The sequence below is a fragment of the Colias philodice genome, chromosome 5 (assembly GCF_061535455.1).
Source record: "Colias philodice isolate Cphi_HAF_F1 chromosome 5, ilColPhil1 Martin Lab GWU primary, whole genome shotgun sequence".
Lineage (NCBI taxonomy): Eukaryota > Metazoa > Arthropoda > Insecta > Lepidoptera > Pieridae > Colias > Colias philodice.
In genome coordinates this window covers 1,040,755-1,064,008 of record NC_143090.1, presented here as the reverse complement: position 1 = coordinate 1,064,008, position 23,254 = coordinate 1,040,755, and the positions used below count along the sequence as shown (strand labels likewise).

The 23,254-nt window shown below is 33.2% G+C and overlaps 1 protein-coding gene across 1 annotated transcript; it reads left to right on the top strand.

Annotated features, from left to right (window-relative positions):
- The first annotated feature begins 768 nt into the window (after positions 1-768).
- On the top strand, positions 769-20,762 carry LOC149488219 (uncharacterized). Its single transcript, XM_089695376.1, has 11 exons — positions 769-1,282; positions 7,280-7,441; positions 14,227-14,389; positions 15,672-15,793; positions 17,341-17,579; positions 17,997-18,139; positions 18,550-18,673; positions 19,092-19,233; positions 19,801-19,957; positions 20,076-20,203; positions 20,568-20,762. Exons 1-11 carry the CDS (start codon positions 1,114-1,116, stop codon positions 20,645-20,647), a joined length of 1,629 nt encoding a protein of 542 aa, XP_089551502.1. The 5' UTR covers positions 769-1,113; the 3' UTR covers positions 20,648-20,762.
- The last annotated feature ends 2,492 nt before the right edge of the window (positions 20,763-23,254 follow it).

Sequence of the window (23,254 nt, the reverse complement as noted above, 5' to 3'; positions counted from 1 at the left end):
GTTAGTCTGCATACTCCTCCGAAACGGGTGGACCGATTCTCATGAAATTTTTTGTGCATATCGGGTAAGTCTGAGAATCGGCCAACATCTATTTTTCATATTTACCACGGGCGAAGCCGGGGCGGACCGCTAGTTTATTTATATATGCTTGGTAAAAAGTAAATAGCAAGGTTTTAATTCATAAAATATCACATCCAATAAAAATCCATCAAAATAAGTAGGTACTTACAGTACTTACCTACCTAAAAAACTTGAAGCAATAATTATTCAGATGATTTAACCAGGTTCCATATAATTGATCATTGTTCTAGATTTTGATAAACGTATTTAACACCAAATTAATGATAAATTATTAAAAACAAAAATACGTAAACAAATTAAAATTGCATACAATTTATAAATTATATATCTGTATAATTGACCTGTTTTATATAAAGTTTATTAATCGTGCAACACTGTGTCGATAAATAAAATATTTAATATTTTTTAATCTTTTGTAAAAAAAATCTATTAGATCACAAATAAAATTTCTATCATAGATCAATGGTACCTATTTGTAACATCATAGTTATTGTGCATATTTTTAATTATTGTGTTAAAAACATTTTCTTATGAAATAGCAGGGCATTTTCCGTGAAATTTACTGAAATCAGCAAGAACCGCGGTAAATATTATACTTCTATAAGCACATTATTGTAAGCTGCTAATTGTGTGCCTTGGGTGAGAATGAATATAATATTTTTTCTAGTCGATGCCGGGGTTTCTTGCATTCTCCTTGTGTGTGGATGCGTTCTTATTTCTTACATTTAACCTATTTAGTTTAGTACATTACTGGCCGACGCACCGCATAGACGCAGCTGTCAAAATTAAAAAGTTAACCTGACACGCCTGTTAAATTCCCGCGTGTTCGGTTTAAAATTCGAACGCTAAAATTCTAAATTATCTGTTATTGATTGAATAATACGATAATTTCAATTCGTGTTGTAGCCAGATAATAATTGTTTATGAGTCTACGATTAGATTAAAAATGGTGTCAATGTTGGTCCAGAAATAAATCGACAGGGGACCGCTTGGTTTTTATTAGTTTTACTTAAATTTAGAGAATAGTTAAGTATGTCGACTAATAATTCGGTGGACAATAGAAATGGGAAGACGAATGGAGAGAAATCTGTGTCGGAGTCGAAGTCGAATGGTGCAAAAAATGGAAATCAGTCGAGTGATGTTGAAAGAAGTTTGGGGAAACTGAACGAGGTGTGCTTTGAGGATGCGTTTGAACTTACAGGTAAATTGATTTTTGTTAATATTAAATTTAATTGTAAAAAATTATTATTAAATAGAATATTTACTGGGTAGACTATGCTAATATTAGTGGATGTGAATTAGTTTTAAATAATTTTTACTATTAATACCGTACATTAATATTTAATTGCCATAAAACTTAGAAAAAGAAGGGAACATATTGAAAATTTGCCTGAAATGATTTGTGTTATAAAAAAAATATTTTACCTACTACATACCTATAATGTGATTGTTTTTGATGGTATGATTTTAAAATAAGTAACCTTCGTTTGACGGTAGGAATGAGCTGAAAAAAACATAGATATTTGATTGAACATAGATAACAATAAAAATACCGTACAGTTGATATTTTATAGGTAAATAATAAAATTATTTTTTTAATTTTAAATGAATTAAATAGCGCAAAGAAAATGGATAGAATACCTAATGCTATTACAAAATGATTACCGCCAAAATAAATGATGATTATAAAAAATATTCATGAATATTATAGTTACTTAGTTTAGTGTTAAAGGTAAAACATATAACATGTATTACGAAATATACTAAATAAAACGCTATTAATAGAATTACTTTCAATAAAATTCGTTTTAAAAATATCAAGCTAAAAATAAAATTCGTAATTATTTTTAGCTGAATATATGTTGTATGTACTGATCATTACGAAATATTATTTACAAATTGGTACAAATAATATTGTTTACAATAAAACTTTGATAACTCAATGTACTATGTGATAGAAACTATTGACTTTCATCATTTATTATATTTCTTATATTACTTATACGCAATTTACTTATACTTTTTATTGTTCTTGATGGAACTGAATTTTATATTCACAATTTATTCGTATTTTTAAACGACATTCCTGAAAATGATGAACATTTTTGATAGTATATTTTTTTATACTTTATAAGGGGTTTGATATTTCAGTTAATTTCCATATAAGTAGTTATCTATAAAGGTGCACTCACACACATCAGTCACCGTCAAGTCACCGATGACTGATCGGTGACGGTTTGTGTACGTATCCACAAACACCAGTCACCGTCATGTTGTCCGTCAGTCACGTCGCCGGTTTGACTGAATCATTGAACACATACATCAGGTTAGTCAGTGATTAGACGTGTGTCACGCTAGAGAACATGTAGCAATTATTGACGGTAGCACGACGCTGACTGAACTGAGACGTGACGGCACCGGGTGAGTGGGGATAAAAGTATGATACATGTATGGAAAGATTATTTGACGTGCCTGACCGGTGACGTCACTGATAGATTTCGTGCCGGCGACTGTCGTGTGGGAACAGAGTCATACTAGAACTATTGATACATATTTTTTTTTAATCCTGTCCGGTGACGTGCCGTGACGGTGACTGATGTGTGTGAGTGCACCCTAAGTCATAAGTAATGGCTTTGCATATTATAATCGTGAAAGACTGATTCAATGATGTATTCGTATTAACATATTATTTTAAAATGTAAATTGTATTCAATGATACATATTATCATAAATCGATTTAAGTATTGTTGAAATTGACATTATTTTAATTGTTTTATTTTTTTTCGTATACTTACATACTTTTCTAATAAAATTCTTAACTGATAATACTTGTTATTGACAGAATTAATTGTTATTACTGATTATTATTTGTTTGTTGTTATTCAAAATATGTTATTTAGAATAACATACGTGAATATAAATTGAGAAAGTCTTTTTGAACGTTACTTAAAAATTGTAGGTACATTTAGGTAACCTAAATAGGCTATTAGGCCTAGGTGACTAATTTTCGCATACAAGCATATTTTAAAATAAGCATATATGTAGGTAAAATAAAAAAAAGACGTGTGGCACTCGGGGACTGCCGCGGTAAAGCTATTGCATAGCATGCCTTCATGCCACACCTCCGAGCCCGTCGGAGTGGGGAGCGTGAGGTTTTTTCGTTACGGAATTTCTCGATTCGGTCCCCGCGCTCAAGGCCCGCGATAGAAGATATGCAATAGCTTAATAATAATTTTATAATTTTACCTAACACATACATTTATTTCATTTACATTGAATGCATTGAATGTCGGTGAAATGGTAAACAAAAAATCAATTACCCAGTATAAAAAGTTTTTGTAACGGTGCCTTCAAGTTTTTGCACTAAGTTCCAATAAGTAAAAGCGTATACCTTATAAGCTACAAGACTTTATGAAGATGGATGCCTGAATGTAGATAGCGGTTTAAATCGTACGATAACGATGTATCGTTACGATATTATGTCGTCGACGATCACTGCGACTGTGTCGAATAATTGTACTTTTTGAAATTATATTTGTAAGATAGGCCATGTAGTCTAGGATTTAATAAGTATTCCCTTTTCAAAATCTATACGCGATGTTCCATCATTGTGTGATTTATTAATTAATACTAGCTATCCGCCCGCGGCTCCGCCCGCCTTGTCTAATTACTACAAAGTATAAAACAAAGTCGCTTTCTCTGTACCTATGTCCCTTACATAGGCTTAAATCTTTAAAACTACGCAACGGATTTTGATGTGGTTTTTTTGGAATAGATAGAGTTTAGGTAGGTTTTAATATATAATTTATTATGTTTTAGACAAAGCGGGCGAAACCGCGGGCGGAAAGCTAGTACCTGATAAATTATATACTAAAATCACTCTATTAAAACAATCTATTAAAACAATCCGCATCAAAATCGTTTGCGTAGTTTTAGAGAATTAAGGATTAGGATTTATTTTAATCATACATAGGGACAGAGAAAGCGACTTTGTTTTGTATGTAGTGATATTGTATTATATTTCATACCAAAACTAAATATCGAATTCTCTTTGTCTCTCTTTATTATACACACTTTAACAAATCCGTCAATAGAGTAATGATAATCATAGTTTATCAAGGTTCAAGAGGTCGATGATAGTTTTATATATTTATCTATTTACTTATTCAAACATTAAGTACATAATAAGAGTATGATATCTATGTACTTATACTATTTGTCCAGTTTAGTTTGAGTCGTATATCTAGGTACATATTGTACTTATAGTCCCTTGTTCAATGTACAATGATAAAAATGTGTATCCTGTCAGGATTGTTAGAAGAAAAAAATTTAAAAAAGTCACTTGTAAATACTCTGTATCAAGTCCTCCCAATATAACCCAAACGGGTTACACAAATCTTTATTTTTAGCGTTTTCAATTTACATACGATTTGATGCAGCGTTGAATTAAAATATTATGCAATCATTGAAAACACTACTCGTTTTGGTTTATTTTTTATTTGCTGAAGGATATATTTTTAAATCTGACCTTTTTCAGATAAGGGTTCAAAACTTTGAATTTTATTATAAGAATTAGCTTTACAATATTTAAGGTGCATACTGCCTATTACAATTCCTGTGTGTACAGAATAAATAAATATTTTTTTTATATATGTATTTAAAGGACAATTTTCACACACGGCACGATCTGATCCCATACTAAGCTTTCGCTTGTGTGATGGAAACCAGATGGCTGATAAACATACATATATAATTTAAATAAATACTTATATAGATAATTAACACCCAGACACTGAGCAAACGTTCATCACACAAATATTTATTTGGCCCGGGTGGGAATCGAACCCACGACCTCTGGCTTGGAAGGCAGGGCCACTACCAACCAAGCCAACCGGTCAGTCTAATAAAGAAAACAATCGATTACATTATAACATTTAATAAAAAAATCTGTCATACTAACTTCTCAGACACAAACAAACTACCTACAAAACAACTCTTATGACTCGTGTAACTAATATCATCATTATCTTTTGTTTAGATTAATATAAATTAGATTATGTCTTAAATACAGATGTATGATTACTTTCAGCGTACAATGTCAAATTGTTACATTTTATTATTACATTAAGGTCATAGGCGATTATATTTTTTTTTGCTTAACACGTGTAAGTACAGGGTGTCTCAGCGCCGATTTTAAACTTTGAAAATTTGTATAAAAAAAACAAATTGTATTCATAATATTTTTACTGTAGTAAATTAAAGTGTATTAGTGCGGATTTTATGTACAGAATATTACACCGTCAAGATGTCTTCCATCATGGTGAATGCACTCTTTAAATCGGACACGCAAATTTGCCGAGACGCGCCGAAGGATGTCCGCTGAAATGGCTCTCACTTCTGTCGTTATTTTAGTCTTCAACTGCTCCAAATTTGTAAGAGGGGTATCAAAAACTCTTGCTTTGAGACAACCCCATAAAAAAAAGTCAGCGGGGGTTAAATCGGGAGATCTGGGTGGCCACAATATGTCTCCAGAGCGGCTTATGAATTTTCCCGGAAATGACGTATTTAGTGCGTCCCTAGCAGTGTTGGCTGTGGCCCCATCTTGCTGAAACCATACATCAGACTTGTCAATATCCTCTTCTTGCAGCTGAGGTACAAAAAAGTTACCGATGGTGGCTTAAAGAGGCAGCATGATGTCTAAGTGAGCGTCTTGGATGTTCCGTGACCGCAGCGGCGTCGCGGTCGATGTGTTCAATCGATCGCACAGGTCTATTTCGTGGTCCAATTGAATGATTTAGTAAACATCCTGTCGCTCTAAACTTCTCTCCTCATGACTTAATTAATTGAGTACTCGGGGCATCACTCACACGGTGGATTTCATAGCGACTACAAATTTACACCGTTTTTCACTCAACGAAAACGTATTGCATAAGTACGCTTCTACTGCGTACGCGCGGTGCGTACCAGACCACTGCGCCATGGCCACAAAAAAATCCGCACTCGTCACCTATCGAACGCTACCATTCCCCTCCAGCTATATATATATATAGCTATATTTTGTATAGAAATAAATTAAATTGTTGTAACAAACATGGACTCGAAATACATCGAACTGTTTTTACACATTTATATCTAGCAAATAGAGAGATCACGTACAAAATCTAAGGACGAAATAATTTTTGAAATTTGTCCAGTTGTATAGTGCGTACAGACATACCTACTCTTCATAGCTTTATTAAATTGCTCATCTATTGAAAGATTTATATCTTTACCTTCTTATTGATAAGTACCTAGTGCAAATAATACTTAAAAAATATACATGTATTCGATGACCTTCACATAAAAACGCCGCAATAGCGGTCATAGACTTATTTCTATTTCATCATTTAACTACACTAAATTTGTTATCAGAATGATTATTTGATCAATAAGCAGGTTCAATAACCTTGAATTGAAGGGTAAGAATCATGAGGGTTATAGTATTGTATGTGTCTTGATTTTTCTCTAACCCTGCTACAAGGGCGTTTATACAACTAATTACTCTGCTTCTTGCGGCTTCCTATCACTTAAATGACTAATTATTATAATTGAAGTCTTCGTAGTTTGTTTACTGTTTCTAATAACATAGTTCTAGTTATTAAACACTAGCGGTCCGCCCCGGCTTCGCCCGCGTTTTCAAAGAAAAACCCATTCCCGTAGGATTTCCGGGATAAAACCTATCCTATGTCCTTTCTCGGGTATCAAAATATCTCTATACCAAATTTCATGCAAATTAGTTCAGTAGTTAAGGCGTGATTGAGTAACAGACAGACAGACAGAGTTACTTTCGCATTTATAATATTAGTTGTATACGTAGTATATTATTATTAGTCTGTGATATTAGTATGGATTACCACAGAATAATATACAGTAATAGACCTTACGTCGATGACCTATTCTTTTATTTTTACTGTAGATAGGGAATGTAAAGCTAAGATGTGGGCTACGATGGTACGCGCTTCCCTAGTAGGTACCCGTTCACTGGGTCTGGGTTAATATTTAAAAAATCTGATGGATTTACGTTACCAAAGAATCAACGTTATAAAACACCTTTTATTTTCACTAGATAGTAACAAGTTCAGATAGCATCCGTACATGAAATTTAAAGAATCTCGAGACAAAATAAATCCAACAATACTAAACTTTCACCCTTTTCCAGGCCACGGCAAGTTCAACCACTTGGTACTGCTGACATGCGGCCTGATCATGCTGAACGTGTCCATGGAGTCAGTCGGCATGAGCTACGTCATCACGGCCGCGGAGTGCGAGCTGGAGCTCACCAGCGAACACAAGGGCCTGGTGAACGCAGCCGCGTTTATTGGTTAGTATCTCGATATATGAGCACAGTAATATTTTCCTATATTGTTGTACTGTGGTATGAGATTCGATTAATGGGCCCTCTTCACAATGGGCAGCAGCATAGTGCAAAGCAACATTAAAAAAAAATGCATGCTGTTTATGTTTTTTATGAGTGCATCCTGTTCGTTGATACATATAAAATGTAAGTGATTAAATATTGTAATAAATTTAAGATGACACTTAGAATAATACTAGCTGTGCCCGCGACTTCGTCCGCGTGGAATAGTGACTGCATAGTAGTTACTACTTAATTTTTATTGAATAAACACGTACTACCATAAATAATTAAAAGAACTGTTAGTAAAATTTATTACTAAACTGAGCTAAAAAATAAAAAAATAAATGCCTAATTAATTTTCTACGTAAAATTTATTTTTAGGCACCAGAGGGGAAGGGAGCAAATTTATTTTTCTTCCTTCCTTGTATGTTTTTGATAATAAATCGTGAAGCAACTGAGCGCCGAGACAAACGTCAAAACGCAAAGGAATAGAATCCGCTATCGATACTAATAATTGACATAAGCGTATGATGTTTTGCTAAGGATTTGTTCACCCTACCAACGACGACGACGACCACGAACACAATTTTCATCCAGTCGCAATTTAACAAAATTGTGCTAAACACAATTAGAATAAAATATTAAAATTTCCTGTCGTTCTGGTGCTTGGATTTTTTTTTGAGATCAATGAATGAAAAAATAGATTTTTCGTAGAAACGGTAGCTCCTAGAAAAAATTTATTTGAAGTTTAGTTTTGGTACTCGGAAATAAAAAAAATTCGAGGACAATTAATATAAAAATAGGTTCTTTGCATTTTCGCCGAGACGGTAAGTTAATCATATAATTACCTTCTACCAAAATTGTAGATAATAAAATTATCTATAAAAAACTTCAAATATTTTTTTTTCTAGGAGCCACCGTTTCTACGAATAATCTATTTTTTCATTCGTTTATCTCAAATATAAAAATTCCAATTACCAGAACGACAGGAAATTTTAATATTTTATTTTTAATTGTGTTTTGCACAATTTTGTTAAATTACAACTGGACGAAAATTTTGTTCGTGGTCGTCGACGTCGTTGGTAGGGTGAACAAATCCTTAGCAAAACATCATACGCTTATGACAATTAGTATCGATAGCGGATTCTATTCCTTCAAGTAAGCGAGACCTACCTCCATATTAAGCTTTGGTCTGGTGATCATGACGCACAACGCTGAGGTATGCGCCCCAACGCAGCGTCACGACGCAGCATTTACCTTCCCTGCGGAGAGGTGGTCAGTTGATTTTGCCGCAGCTACCAAGGTAGACGTGAACATGAACAATTTTGCTGTAATTATCAAACTTTTATGTTTTTTGTCTTTATTTTTATATAAAGAAGGATAGCTGCGAACTAATTCTATTAAATTGTCTTGGAAAAAATTCTTATTGTCGCATTCATATATGCCGTGACGCATACCCGCACACCGCAGCGTTCAATCGAGAATGACGCCGCGCTGTGCGGGAGTACACCTCCCCACTCACCGCGCTTGCCCTTCGCCGCTGACGCATACTGCGACGGAACATGAGAACATTGTCGACGTTTTTCATATGATTGAGTGTCCGGCATCGCAAACCGTATACCTCAGCGTTGTGCGTCATGATCACCAGACCAAAGCTATACATTCCTACATCATATTGATATCTATAAGTTTGTTGCTCCTTGACATCTTTCAATTTGTGCACGGTTAAGGTGCCCGTAACCGTGCACAAATTGTAATGGACCACAGTGACAAAAGAAGTGGTATCTTTAGGAAAAAAAATTGCCAAGGGCCAGGCCTATGTGGCTTTGAGTAGAGTTCAAAATTTCCAGGGTGTGGCTATCCTCTCGCTCCCATATCCCCCTCTTCTTTAACAGACTTTCAACCCTTCCCTTTCCACCCCTAGTAAATGGGATAACCGATTTTGATGTAAACCATATTATCTAATTGTACCTATATGTACACGTCATATCCTGTCGTTTGATGCTCCATTTGGTTTATTTATCTAACCACTGTCACCCCTAAAGTGCCCTATATGTAATAAACGGATGAACCGATTTCGATAAAACATTACTAATTGTAATTCACACGTTACTCTTTCATATTTTGATATACTTACCGCTTGAGTATATTATTTGACCGCATTCCATTATTGTTCATTCCCACTTTTACCGCTGTAATCTAATAGAAGCTGTAATGGATAAACCGAATTGGATAAAAATATTACTAATATTTTTTCCCACATTCCCACTTTTACCCCTATAAAGGTATAATAAATGGATGAACCGATTTTGATAAACTTTATCTAAGAACCAGCGTCGGAAAATATGCTGCCTAACATCAAAACCGCATCTAATTCGGATTACACACACAAACAGACACACACACACACATAGCGGTCAAACACTTATCACCTATCTTTTTGCGTCGGGGGTTAAAAATATAATACGAAATAATTTAAAGGACATTAATTTATGTAGAAAATTTACCTAGAAGTAAGCATAATTTTAATTTGACCCCTCTCCCTTCTACCTCAGCTTAAGTTAAATTTTTAACTACAGTCTTGGGTTTGGGATCGATTTAATAATTTAACCCCTGCTAATTTTTTTACATATTTTCATTGTACAGACATCACTTTTCTAGAATTTTATTATATGTATTGATGATTGATGATTGACCACGCGCAAGGTTACTAATTTCCACTACATCCTCACGCAAATCGTCAATTTTTATTAACATTGAATCTGTTAATAAAAAAAAAATCAAAAGATAATTACTGTACCTTAGTTTATTAAAAAGCTACTAACAAATAAAGTTTTATCAAGAACTAAAGTGACCTTCTTTGGGCGTTTAATATAGTCTTGTAAAAGTTATACATAAAAATAAAATTTCATCATTTTCTTATTTTGTCATACTTTAACTAATTATAAAGATGAGTCTAACTATATAATTATAATTATAAAGAATAAATATAAAAGCTACAACTTACCTTTTGTGGGAACGCAAGAAGGCGAAAATTAAAAAAAAAGCCGAAGTTTTATAAAAATGTAACGAATGAACACAATCACTGTTATCTACTATTACCTATATTAACCAAAGAATACTTATACTCTAAAAAAGAGATATTAACTGTAATGTTTGTTTGACATCAAATAATAAACATCTACCCTCACTTATAAAATTTTAGTATATTCACATGAAATATAAGCGCACCTGAAATGGACTCTGGGAAGATATGAATTATTTATTTAACTTTAAAAAAAAACAACCTCACCAACATCATAATATTTAAATTATGAATTTCCAAGAAGCGTTAATATTATGTAAATTGATTTGATTTTAATGAAATCTCATAGATGGCGCTGTTTTAAATTTGTCTTTATACTACTAAGATTCATTATACTGTTTCTCTGCCAAAATTACTTAAATGACGTAGTTTTTATAGTGTAAAGGTAGACAAAAGCATGGCTTACTCAAAAACAACATTTAAACATGAGTCTTTAGATTGTACGCTATCGTAGTACAGAGAATACGTAAGAAAAATAAAGGGTCACAGCTCCTCCCCCGCAGGTGATAGCTTGATAATATGTAGCCTATAGCCTGACCCGACCTGTTAGTAATATTCATGCAAAATTTGAAGTCAATCTATGCAGTACTTTTCGAGATTAGCCCGGTCAAACATACAGACAAACAGACAAACCGACAAACAGACAAACAGACAAACAGACAAAAATTCTAAAAACTATGTTTTTGGCTTCTATATCGATAATAGATCATGGATTATGTATTCTTTTAAAAAAATATTCAATGTACAGTTTTGACTTTCCTACGATTTTATTATATGTATAGATTTTCAATGAACTAGAATGATAATGGATGTTAATAGATTCTTATGTAATTTAGTGAATGTTTTCTTTACATTTTTCCTGTTGTTATTTTTATTGATTTAACCTTTTACATTTTATTAAATATTTTGTATTCGATTATGTGCTTGAAACATTTAAGGTATATAATATAATATGTATCTACTCATGATCCAAAACTTCAAATTGTATCTAGTGGCTAGAACTAAGGTAATCATATCGTCGTAGATAGCCTTAAAAATTTAATAATTAGAAGTTTTAGTGAAAATGATAAAGCAGTAGGTATTGAAGTTAAATGAAAACGAAGACATACCTATTATTAAAACATAAATTATGCAACTACCTAGATATATCAGGCAAGAACTTTTATGTTGAAACCGTGAAACAAGTAAAAAATTTAACAAAAACCAAAATATTTAAATTTCACCCGATAAGTATTCATAGTTATTGAAATTGTACTGTAAATCTACATTTTAATCTCTCTTTTAAATTGCTTTAATTTTTTTTTTATTACTCTATCGTTTTTTTATAATTTGAATTATTACATTTTATCCCTTTCAAAGTAAAGGAGTTAAGGATACAAATACAAAATATGTCGTTGTAGAGACCTACGTTGGTTATTTTTTCTTTCGATAACTTATAAAATTAGTCTATACATTTTAATCGATATCTATCGATATAAAATCTAGTGAAGTTAATACGAGCATGTTATTAAAAAGAACAATACATTGACGATTGTTTATGTAAAATATGAACGAATTTTGATGATAAGCATTTTTCTAACGAGAATAAAGTAGAATTTGTTTCATACTTATGACGCAATTCAAACCGAATAACTTCCTACGAGTTCCTACCAAACAATATCATTCCTTCGATATATTGTTTTTATTTTTTATCTTAATGTGAGCGTAAAGGGGTCGATGTTTTTATTACGAGAAATAATTGTTTAGCTGTGAACTCATAAATAATTTCCGTTCGATGACTACATACCTATTTAATACTACAAACAATTCCCTATTAATTAATAAATGGACAGAAATGGCGAGGAAAAGAAAAAGGGGCCGCCATTACTTTATTTTGCCTCTGTTTTTATGTAAAAAAATCAACTATCATTTGTTCATTTTATGATTGTATTACAGACGGTAGATTTTTTATTTTTGGCTGATGGATTTAAGATAAGCTTTATGGATTACATTATGTTTGTTTGCATTGCTGATAATATTCGCGGTATAAACATTCAGATAATGCATCATACAGTAAATATTATGTTAAGTAGATAAAGTCTGCTTTGTAGTCAGCGTCAGACCAAAACATTTTGTTTATGAAATCGCTTCAGTGATGTTTAAATAATATAATACGTTAGGTACTAGTTGAAAAACTTAGCATACTAGGCAAGGTGTGGCGGTATTGCACAAACAGCTTCTTAGTTCGATCATGCGTGGAACCTTCTAAGTTCTAGGTAGATGTGAACGCCTCCTTGGTGCAGTGGTTAACGCGTGAGCGTAAAACCAAGGAATCCTGGGTTCGATTCCTGGAGACGACGAAAAAAAAAAGTCTCTGTCTGGTAGGACACAGACGCCTGATCACTTGTCCCTAAAGAAAATCGATCATTGAAACAGATGTATAATGCACCTGCCCCTTACCCCACTAGGGGACTTCACTTTAGGTAGATGTGACTTAGACCGCGTTACCGCTTTCCATCAGGTGGGACTGCGGTCAAACGCCTGCGTATCACATATAAAAAAAGGAAAGTCAGATTAAGGAACTGGAACATGAAAATATTTGCTTAAGATAATATGGTTGGTCTATTTTATTTATATAGATAAGTATTATCTTTACATTTATTCGCAACTGATACATATTGAAGTGTTCCTTCCACATATCTGGATGATTACCTTATGATAACTGTATTGTTGTTTTTCTATTACAAAGATATTTGATTAAATAAATCTTGGTTGTAATTTTAATCGTGAAAGTCTCAATGTATTACGCAATGCTTTAAATATTACATTATTTGAAAAATTTAATATATAACTATCTAAATTACAAATGCCAATATATTGTTACTAATGTATTTGCAATAAAAAAAAACCATTTACTTACTGTACGTAAAATATTTAGAATCGACTGCATTTTCAATATTTACCTTTTAGGGTAAAAAGGGGAAAATTTGTTGTTTGTTTGGTGAAAGCGCTGATCTCGGGAACTGCGGGTCAGAATTGAAAAATTGTTTCAGTTTTAGATATCTATCGAAGAAGGCTTATAACTTCAACACTGAAGATTTATGATAATAAAAGAAGTAAATCATGTCGTATATTTTGGAAATGTTTAAAGCTGATTTAAAGTAGAAGGGTTAAATTCGTTCTTAAAATAAACATAGAGGTCTTTCACCCCTTAAATAACGGGACTAAATGTATTTTTAAGTTAAACTCAATTGATGATTGACAATACGGGAACTTAACAAAGGTTAGCTCATAAAAGTTACTTAATATTAATATGCTGGACTCCATTTAAACTAATTTCACTTGTGACATGATAATATTTTATAGACCACATAAGTAGATACTTATTATTTTTTTATTTTATTTTTATAAGATAATATATGAATAGTAATATTTTTTTCTATGGAGTAAAGCGACGATTTTGTTATCTTTGAATCTTGCCAAAGAAGTTTCATTTCTGACACGTGTGCTCGGCACACACGCTTTTTTATTATAGGTAGCTAAAGCAAAAGAAATTGCAACACATTATCCTAAGAATTTTATTTGAGCATCCGCAGAGTTCAAAAAATTAAAAAAAAATTGTACATTTTTTTTAAATGAATATCCTATAGCTAACAAGTAACTTATACTTTTTATTTTGTTACAGGTATAATAAGCACATCATTCCTATGGGGTTACCTGGGAGACCGATTCGGTCGGAGAGCCGTGATGCTGCCCTCCATGATAGCATCTGCTGTGTTATCTGTGGCTTCTTCGTTCTCCGTCAACGTGTGGATGTTGTTCGTGCTGCGGATCCTTACTGGATGTTTGTGAGTATTTCTTGTAATTATATAAAATAGCTATCGTTTTGACGTGTTGGAAGTGACGTGCAGCGCAGCCCTTCACAAAGTGTTAGTGTCAAAGCTCCTGAGCAGAAAGACCAAATTAAGAATTTACAAAACAGTAATTAGGCCTATTCTTATGTACGGTTGTGAGACTTGGACGCTGACGCTAAAGGAGGAAAATAAGCTACTCGTCGCCGAACGAAAGATTCTGCGCAAAATCCTGGGTCCCGTTAAAGAGCCGGATGGTAGCTTCAGGATCCGTAGAAACGCGGAAATTCAAAACCTTGTGGCCGAGCCCAACATCATTGGCCAGACAAAGGCGCAACGCCTCCGATGGCTCGGTCACGTTCTAAGAATGGTGGATGATCGGGCCGTCAAAAAGGCATATGGCATTCCAACTGGCCGACGCCCCGTGGGCCGTCCCAGATATCGATGGAGCGACGCAACAATAGCCGATCTACGCAATCTGGAGGCCGTCAATTGGCAAGAAACTGCGCGCGATCGAGGAAAGTGGCGTGAACTCGTGTCGGAAGCCAAGACTCTGTTTGGGTCGCAGAGCCAGTTAAGTAAGTAAGTTTGACGTGTTACGTGACAACGTCTTTTAATTTGATAAAGCCGGCTGCACGCACGACGTCACAAAAACATGACTCATGCGGCGTTACCTCGCTCTGAGGCGTTCCATGTAAGGCTTTTGAAGTGCAAGCGAGAGCGCGGAACGAGCGACAAAGAAGCACAATCGGACGTTGTCACGTTCAACTATCGCCAGTAAACCGACTTTACAGACAACCAATTTTTTTGATCAACAATTTTAAATTTTGGAAAATTTTTCAAAAAAAACAACATCGTGAAGTTTAGGTACAAACTAAATTCCCCTTCTTGTGTACATGTTGCAGCCAACTGAGTTAAATTAGCTTATAGAAAATTCTATTTTTTCACTACGGTTAAATATTACGAAATGAATACAATATTCAAAACGTAAATGTTGAAATAAAAAGCCAACCAAATTGTGTCCATACAAACGTACTAGTGGTCCGCCCCGGCTTCGCCCGTGGTACCTACATGTTTAAACTATCCTATCTCTCAAGTTGGATCGAACTGCACATGGTGTGCGAATTTTATTATAATCGGTTAAGTGGTTTAGGAGTCCATTGAGGACAAACATTGTGACACGAGATTTATATAATATATTAAGATTGTTTAACAGTTAAATACTATGAAAAATTTATTTTCAAGAACAGTTTATATAAGGAGTTCTCATTTGTTACAGAGTATCAGCTTCCAGCGCAACAGTATACGCCTATCTCGGCGAGATGCACACGGGGACCAGAAGAGCGTCCGCCATCGCTTGGGGATCTGCTTTTATATCATTTTCCTTTATTATTTTACCAGGTGAGTGATAACTGTTAAATATCAATATTAGATCAAAAAAAGCCAGTATAAATTGATTCTCTGTAAGGTTAAAATGACAGTGTGTAGTGTTATTCATAGAAAGTTAAAAATAAAACAAAAATAGAATACCTAACATTTTCTTGACATGTTTTTTTTCTGCCTGAAATGTTAAACGGATGAACTTTTAATGAGTTTAACGGGCCTATGTATATATTAAAACAGAGGTAACTACCCCCAAAACTTTTATGCTGTTTACAAGTCAGGCTATTTTCTAATAATTGTATTTTATATAATTAGAAAATATAGGTTAATGCTAGATAAGCTATATCACGTGAGTTCGTCGTTCGTCCTAACATTGTTGGAAACGTGTGACTTTATCACAATGTCAATGATCACTAAATTTATATAACCTAAATCGTTATCAGAACCTAGAACTAATTAAGGCAATAGGTCAATTCCATTATCTTAAATTTATTGATATACAAATTGACTATAATTATACTTTCACTAGTTGTGTCCCACGGCTTCACTCGCGAACTTAACCACACGCAAAAAGTCTCAAATGTCAAATCCCTGGTCTTAGCCCTACAGGGGATAGTTATTGAAAAACAAATATTACATCAAATGAGTGCTATGTTACTTTATGTCTGTCTGATCGTTTTCGATTTTTAAAATGAAAGTAGTTGGAGACGCAGAATCAAACATAGTCGGCACTAAAATCTTTTTTTTCCTTTTTCTTCACGTTACTAACAAGATACTCTGTTGGTAAAATTAAGAAAAATATATTATTATTATTATATGCTTTAATTATTTTTCACGTGGTTTTGTCTGCGGATAACCTTGAACAAATTAGTTTAAAATATCTCGTTAAACTAAACCGTCCGCGTCACTCAAATCTTTAGCTACCCGCAACTTCTAAACTTATTCCAACATGTCACAAGGTTCAATGTCATTAAATGCGTTTCAAATTTTCTTATCACCAACAAATACATAATACCATTCGACTAATAATATTATCAGCACGTGCAATTGATAGTAATAATATGTAGTTATATATCAAAGTGCATTATTTTGATAACAGTGACCTATTAATCTGGGATCCCTGGGCTCATTTTATAATTTGTTACTATGGAGATATTTTGTGATTTCCCTTTAAAGACACATCCCATTTTTTACATACATTGTGACTTAAAAGGCAGACAAGTTAAATTGTATTTTACATTTCACGACGCTATTTACGTAACATAGAAAACCCTTTGTTTCAAATATCAGAAAAATTTATTGCAAACTGCGCTGTTGACTTTTGTTATGTATTATTGTTGCCCGCAGCTTCGCCTGCGTGGTCAAAATAAATTTATATGGTATCTATAAAATTTCATCCCTTGCTTTATCATACCATTTATCAAAATCCTTTCCTAGCTGATATAGTGGCTATCTGCTGAAAATTTCAGCCTGATCGGTCCAGTAGTTAATGCTGTGCTGATCTATCAGACAATCAGTCACTTCTGCGTTTTAAGTATTAAGATTATTTCTTTATTTTCTATCAGGTCTAGCCTGGGTAATAATCCCTGGCCAATGGTCGTTCTCTCTCCTGGGCTTCCCAATCGTCCCCTGGCGAGCGTTTATCTGGTCATGGTGTGCCCCAGGGCTCTTAGCTGCTGTACTTCTATTCTTATTACCAGAGAGCCCAAGGTATTTGCTAGCGGCTAAGGGCCCTGAGTTTGCGTTGCCTGTACTGGCTCAAATGTTCGCGTTTAATCAAAACGCGGAGGCGGGGAATTTTCCGGTGAGTGATTTTGATCATAATTTTTTTTCTATTTTTTTACAATTAATGGTTAATTTTCTGGGATTAGAAGTAATTATAAATACTGTAGCGCTCTTTCAAAATCTTTAGCGAAGTTGACATGCATTAAAACTAAATCAAATTGTAAACGAAATCATACTATTGGAAAGCTTCCATAATAATATTATGATGAAAACAATCACTGAAATATTATGTATTCTCTGTGTTCATTAAAATTTAAAAGCCCTTTCAAACAGCAGAATAGATCATCTTTTCAATGCCTTGTCTAATACTTTAACTATTTTTGTAGGTATGACTACAAAATAGGAAAACCTTATTCAAACTTATTCAACATACAGATACACACAACAACTTAACTCAAAAAAACTTGTATTTTATAATAATTTTGTTTTATTGTAGGTAGAGAAAATCGTAACAAGCAGTATGGAATCAAGATCTGGTGGTTTTGTGGGCGCTATTAAAAATATATCTCTGATGTTCCGCCCACCGCTACTACGATGTGTTATCATTTCGCATATATCAATGTTTGCAGTATTTATGTTGTGAGTAAAAAATTCAAAAAATTCAAAATTGATATTTTTTTTTCAAAAATTCTTATTTTGTGACAATCAGAATAATTGATAAAATAATATACCTATAGCTTATTATTCTAATAATTTCTTCTAGATTATATTTATTTATTCTATAGATTATTAGATTTTTTGAAAAACATATTTTTTTTATTCAGTCTATCAGGATAATTTATAAATACATATGGCTTATTCTTTCGTAGAAGTTCATCTTTTATTATTCGTTCTTTTTTCTTTGTGCAAATAGAACAATTAAAAAAATTCAATACTAATGAAAGAGATTCCCAAGATGTTGATGACATCACATCGTCTTTAAAAACTTCAAATTTGTAATCGATTTTTCTTTGTAAATAAAAAAAAGTTATTTTTTTCATATTTTTCAGGTCAAGTGGATTATACGTGTGGGTACCAGATATACTGAACAGTATGCTCAGTAACACAAGTGAGAAAAGTTTAACGATTTGTGAAATTATTCACAACAAGTTTCAAGCGGCTAGGAATGCATCGGTAAGTTGAAGGAAACATCAATAAAACCATTAATTTGCTTATTTTTTTTATTTCTCAGTACAATAACATAAAATCATTTCGATGTAATATTATGAATGAAGACTAATAACTCTTGTGACTTGTTCATAAAGATTTTGGTGCTATTTTTTTACTTGGATTTTACTGGCGTGTGTTCACTATTCATAGGGATGGGTGACATGTTCCCCGTCACGCATCTCGCCCTTAAAATCTAAATACATACTTATAATTTATGTCAAATAATAAATTTTCCTTACAATATTGTACTCTTTACTTTGAAAAAATACTACTATTTGTATAAAGTGTTTGTATCGCATCGTATTGTTTCCCTTGTATTGTGCAAATTAAGTGGTTTAATTTATTCATGAATACAACTAATTTACCAAAAACGGCTCACCAGCTATCCGTGAGCCACGGGCCGTGCGAGAGTCACGTGTCCATCGGCGTGTTCACTATCTCCATGGGGATGGGCGCCGTGTTCGCTATCACGTACCTCGCTATTGGTCTGTTCATCACAAAAGTTGGCAGGAAGACGTTTTATTGTAAGTCCTTTTTTATTAATATTTAAAGCATAAATATTATGTGTTTTAAATAATTATTATTGTCATAATATGTGGTGCACAATAAAGGATTTTTCATTCATTCAACTGACAAGTGAAAAAAAAAATATTTTAAAATTCATACTAAATCTTTGTTTTTATTCAAGATCAAAAAAAGGATATAACATTTTGTATCATTTATGTATGTGTAATCCATACTAATATTATAAATGCGAATTGCGAAAGTAACTCTGTCTGTCTGTTACTCAATCACGCCTAAACTACTGAACCAATTTGCATGAAATTTGGTATGGAGATATTTTGATACCCGAGAAAGGACATCGGCTACCTTTTATTGCGAAATATGTACCACGGGCGAAGCCGGGGCGGACCTCTAGTGTGTTATAAAGTGTACAGTAAATGTGGGCAACAAATGACACCAGTTTACAGTAAACATGGGCAATAGTTTATGTAAAAGATACATTTGTAGGCATTGTGCTGTACTGTGACACTACAGGCAGTTCAAACTTCAAAGTATACAGTACACTATTCATACGCACCACATTACAGGCAGCATAATGTTCGTGTGCGGTGTGGCAACAGTGTGCGCGGCGCTCGTGCCGCAAGGCGGTGCGGCAACCGCGCTGCTCGTGCTCGCGCTTTGTGCGGGCTGCGCCGCGTCCATACTCGCCGCTATCGCCGTTGATGTGTTCCCCACTGCGCTCAGGTGAGACTGACTGACTGACTGACTCACTCACTCGCGCACTCACTCACGCACTCACTCACTCAATCACGCACTCACTCACTCAATCACTCACTCACTCACTCACTCACTTACTTTCCAGAGCAATGGCAATGTGCGTGATGTACATGGTGGGTAGGACTGGCGCGGCCGTGGGCTCGAATATATTGGGAGCCACACTAGACAGGCACTGCGAAGCGGCTTTCACTGTTTTTGGCGCTTTTACTGCGGGTAAGGAGAAATTGATTTTTTTTTTGTTACTAGATACTTTTATTGAGTGGATTTTACGATTTTGGTATAATATGTATTTCAATTAAAAGGATTTTATTGCAGATAATTTTTGAATAGTCATTGGCTATTGATTGAATAAAAAATAATCCGATTAAAAAAAATTAACGTACAGTTTATCAATTTAAAGTGCAAAAATGTAATACCTACTTAAAATTAAATATTTGTTTACCGACTTAGCATATTTTTACTGTACTTTTTTAACTTTATGAAAGCCAAGATAATATTATTATCTTGATAGATATTATCTATCTATGATATTATTTTTAAAAACCTTTTACCATAACTGTTTGTTTCCATTTTACAGGTTCAGTAATATTAATCATATTTTGGCCAAAGCCAGAGAAAGTTCGAGAAGAGTTGGAAAGAAAAGGATTATCTTACTAATAATAATTAGTTTTTAATTTTAAATGTTGATATTATTGTTATATCTCGTGTTCATAAGTGAGAGACTGAGTAAATTAATTTTACTAATGTAACAATGTATAATTATTGAAGTTTAAGGAATAAAAGATTTTTTAATAAAATATGTGTTTTTATTTACTGACTCACAATTCGTTTTATAGTCATATCACTTTGGGATAAAATATATAAAAAATAAAAATGTTTTAAAACCATACATACTCAAAAAAATATTTAAAATAATTGATTTCCGCTTTTTTGGTCACAATTACACAACACAGTGGCAAGAATTCAAATTTTACAGATTAGAATTTTAGTACATTTTTCTTACAGCGCCATCTAGTAAAGTCATATAAAACTAAATCAAAGATTTAAAAGTACATACAATGAAGTTACACATAAGTGTTCCTAGATGGCAGTAATATCAAATATTTTTACACAATTTTGAAAACAAAAAAATAATATGTACATAATATCTGATTCGATTGATAACACGTTTTATTGGTGAATAAATATGTAATAAAAAAAGGGTATAATTTTTATTTCATTACTAGTGCATAGAGGAAGCAAAGAGAATATAATCACTACCGTGTTTTAAGAGGAAGGTTAACTTACATTTTTCATAGATGGCACTACAAGCACGCAAAATAATGCATCAATTTGAATAAAAAAAAACTTTCAGTGCAATTTAGTTAAATTTCAGTAGGTACCATGATGTAGCTAGGAAATCGTGTTATTTCACCCTTCATATCTATAAAAAAACATCACAGTCCTTGCGGAATTTCTAGCTGTTCCTTTGCCCTTCATAAACATAGCTACATATTTAAATACTTTTTGTTCCAATCACGTCACCAAAAGGGTTGACGGGGTGACAAATGACAGCCATTATTTATCTATCAGAGATCGCTAAGCATGTTAACACGACCTTGCATCACTTATGACACTTTTTTATAACGTAAAAATAATCTATCATAATCTCGTTAAAATAATCTGGTATTATTATGAACCGTTAACAACAGAGGACCTTGTTTAGGAAATCCCTGAAATTATAAGACAGAAAAAGTGTTATCATATTTTTGTCTACTAGCTTTGCCGCGTGGTTTCACTTTGATCTAACAGTATATTTCTAGATCCACACATGTTTCTGATAGGTGCCAAAATAATTCGGTAAGTGGTTTTCGCTTGAAAGAGTAACTAAATTGGGTAAATTTATAATATTAAACAGTAGGATGCATTCTATCCCGCCTTTTTTTTTCAGAAAGGATTGAGCCAATTTTTTGATTAATTTAGCTTAGAGATAGAAAAGTATATACACTGTCAAGTTCATAGCATGTAAATAGTAATGGTAAGTAACGGTTGTCACGCGATAATAATAAAGAGCACCCGAGCGAAGCCGCGTGAAAAGCTCATATGGAAAACACGTTGAGCTTTTATCTTTCATTAGCGTTCGTTAGTAAGTATTCTGTGCTTTCATTTCAAATTAAATGCAATTATAATACCAACATTATTAATAAAATTAATAGTCTTGCATTCATGAAATAGGACCAAAAAAATTGCCTCTTGAATGAATGAATGTAAAATTCTTTTTATTTCTGAATATTTCGTGTTATTAGGCATATTTTGTATCCAAATATCCAGGTTTATAGCTTAGGTACAATATAATATAATATTATATGTGGTTCAGCCTAAATGTACCTTCAATACCTACTTATTGTAACAGTAACGATTAACACTTTATGCGATCGGTCGAATTCCACAAGACCCGGAGCAATTTTGTAAACGTTTTATGACAAAATAATAGCGGCTAGGTATCATTTGGTAAAAACTGACGTGAAATTAAGAGGAGACGTAAAAAATACGGTACGGGTCAGGTAGAAGATGCGGTTCTTTGGCACAGATAAAAAATGTGTCGTCTTGCCTACTAGAGTTTTGATGGGAAATTCTAGATGTAATGCTGTATAAAAGTAATGTTTGTTATTGCAAATAATTTATAAATTATACCAATACTTCGAATGCCTACCTAATACAATTAACTAGGATTATTGACATAAAATATAGGTATAATGCTAACATTCTAATTTCTATCTAGACTTTAAATAAAAAAATAAAACATTTTTGTTGCTCTACCACGCTGCATCGTCATTTTCAGTGACAAATTATCTTTTTACAACTATAACGTTTGCATTTAATGATTTAAATATCAAACGAACATAGAGCTAAAGCTAGAGCAAGAGCAATTTTTCGTGATCTTTTAGTGTAAACGAAAACACGTATTCAGTGGTGTTCAGTATTAGAACATTGCATGTAATCTTTTCGAACGCACTAAGAACAACGAATGAATGCTCTACGCCTGTTTACACTAAAATAATTTGACACAGTGGTAGAACTGGGTTAGAATGAGCATTCGCTCGTTTGGAGTAAACGTACCGATATAGAGTAATATTTAAATTCACATTCCAATCGTTATAAGCCTAGGTTTCTGTAAGAAAATAATATTAATGTAAGTATAGATTTGTCTTGTGACGAAAAACTTTTCTTCGTGTACCAAAAAAAATAGCAATCCACAAAATCTAAAATCGTAATACATTTTAA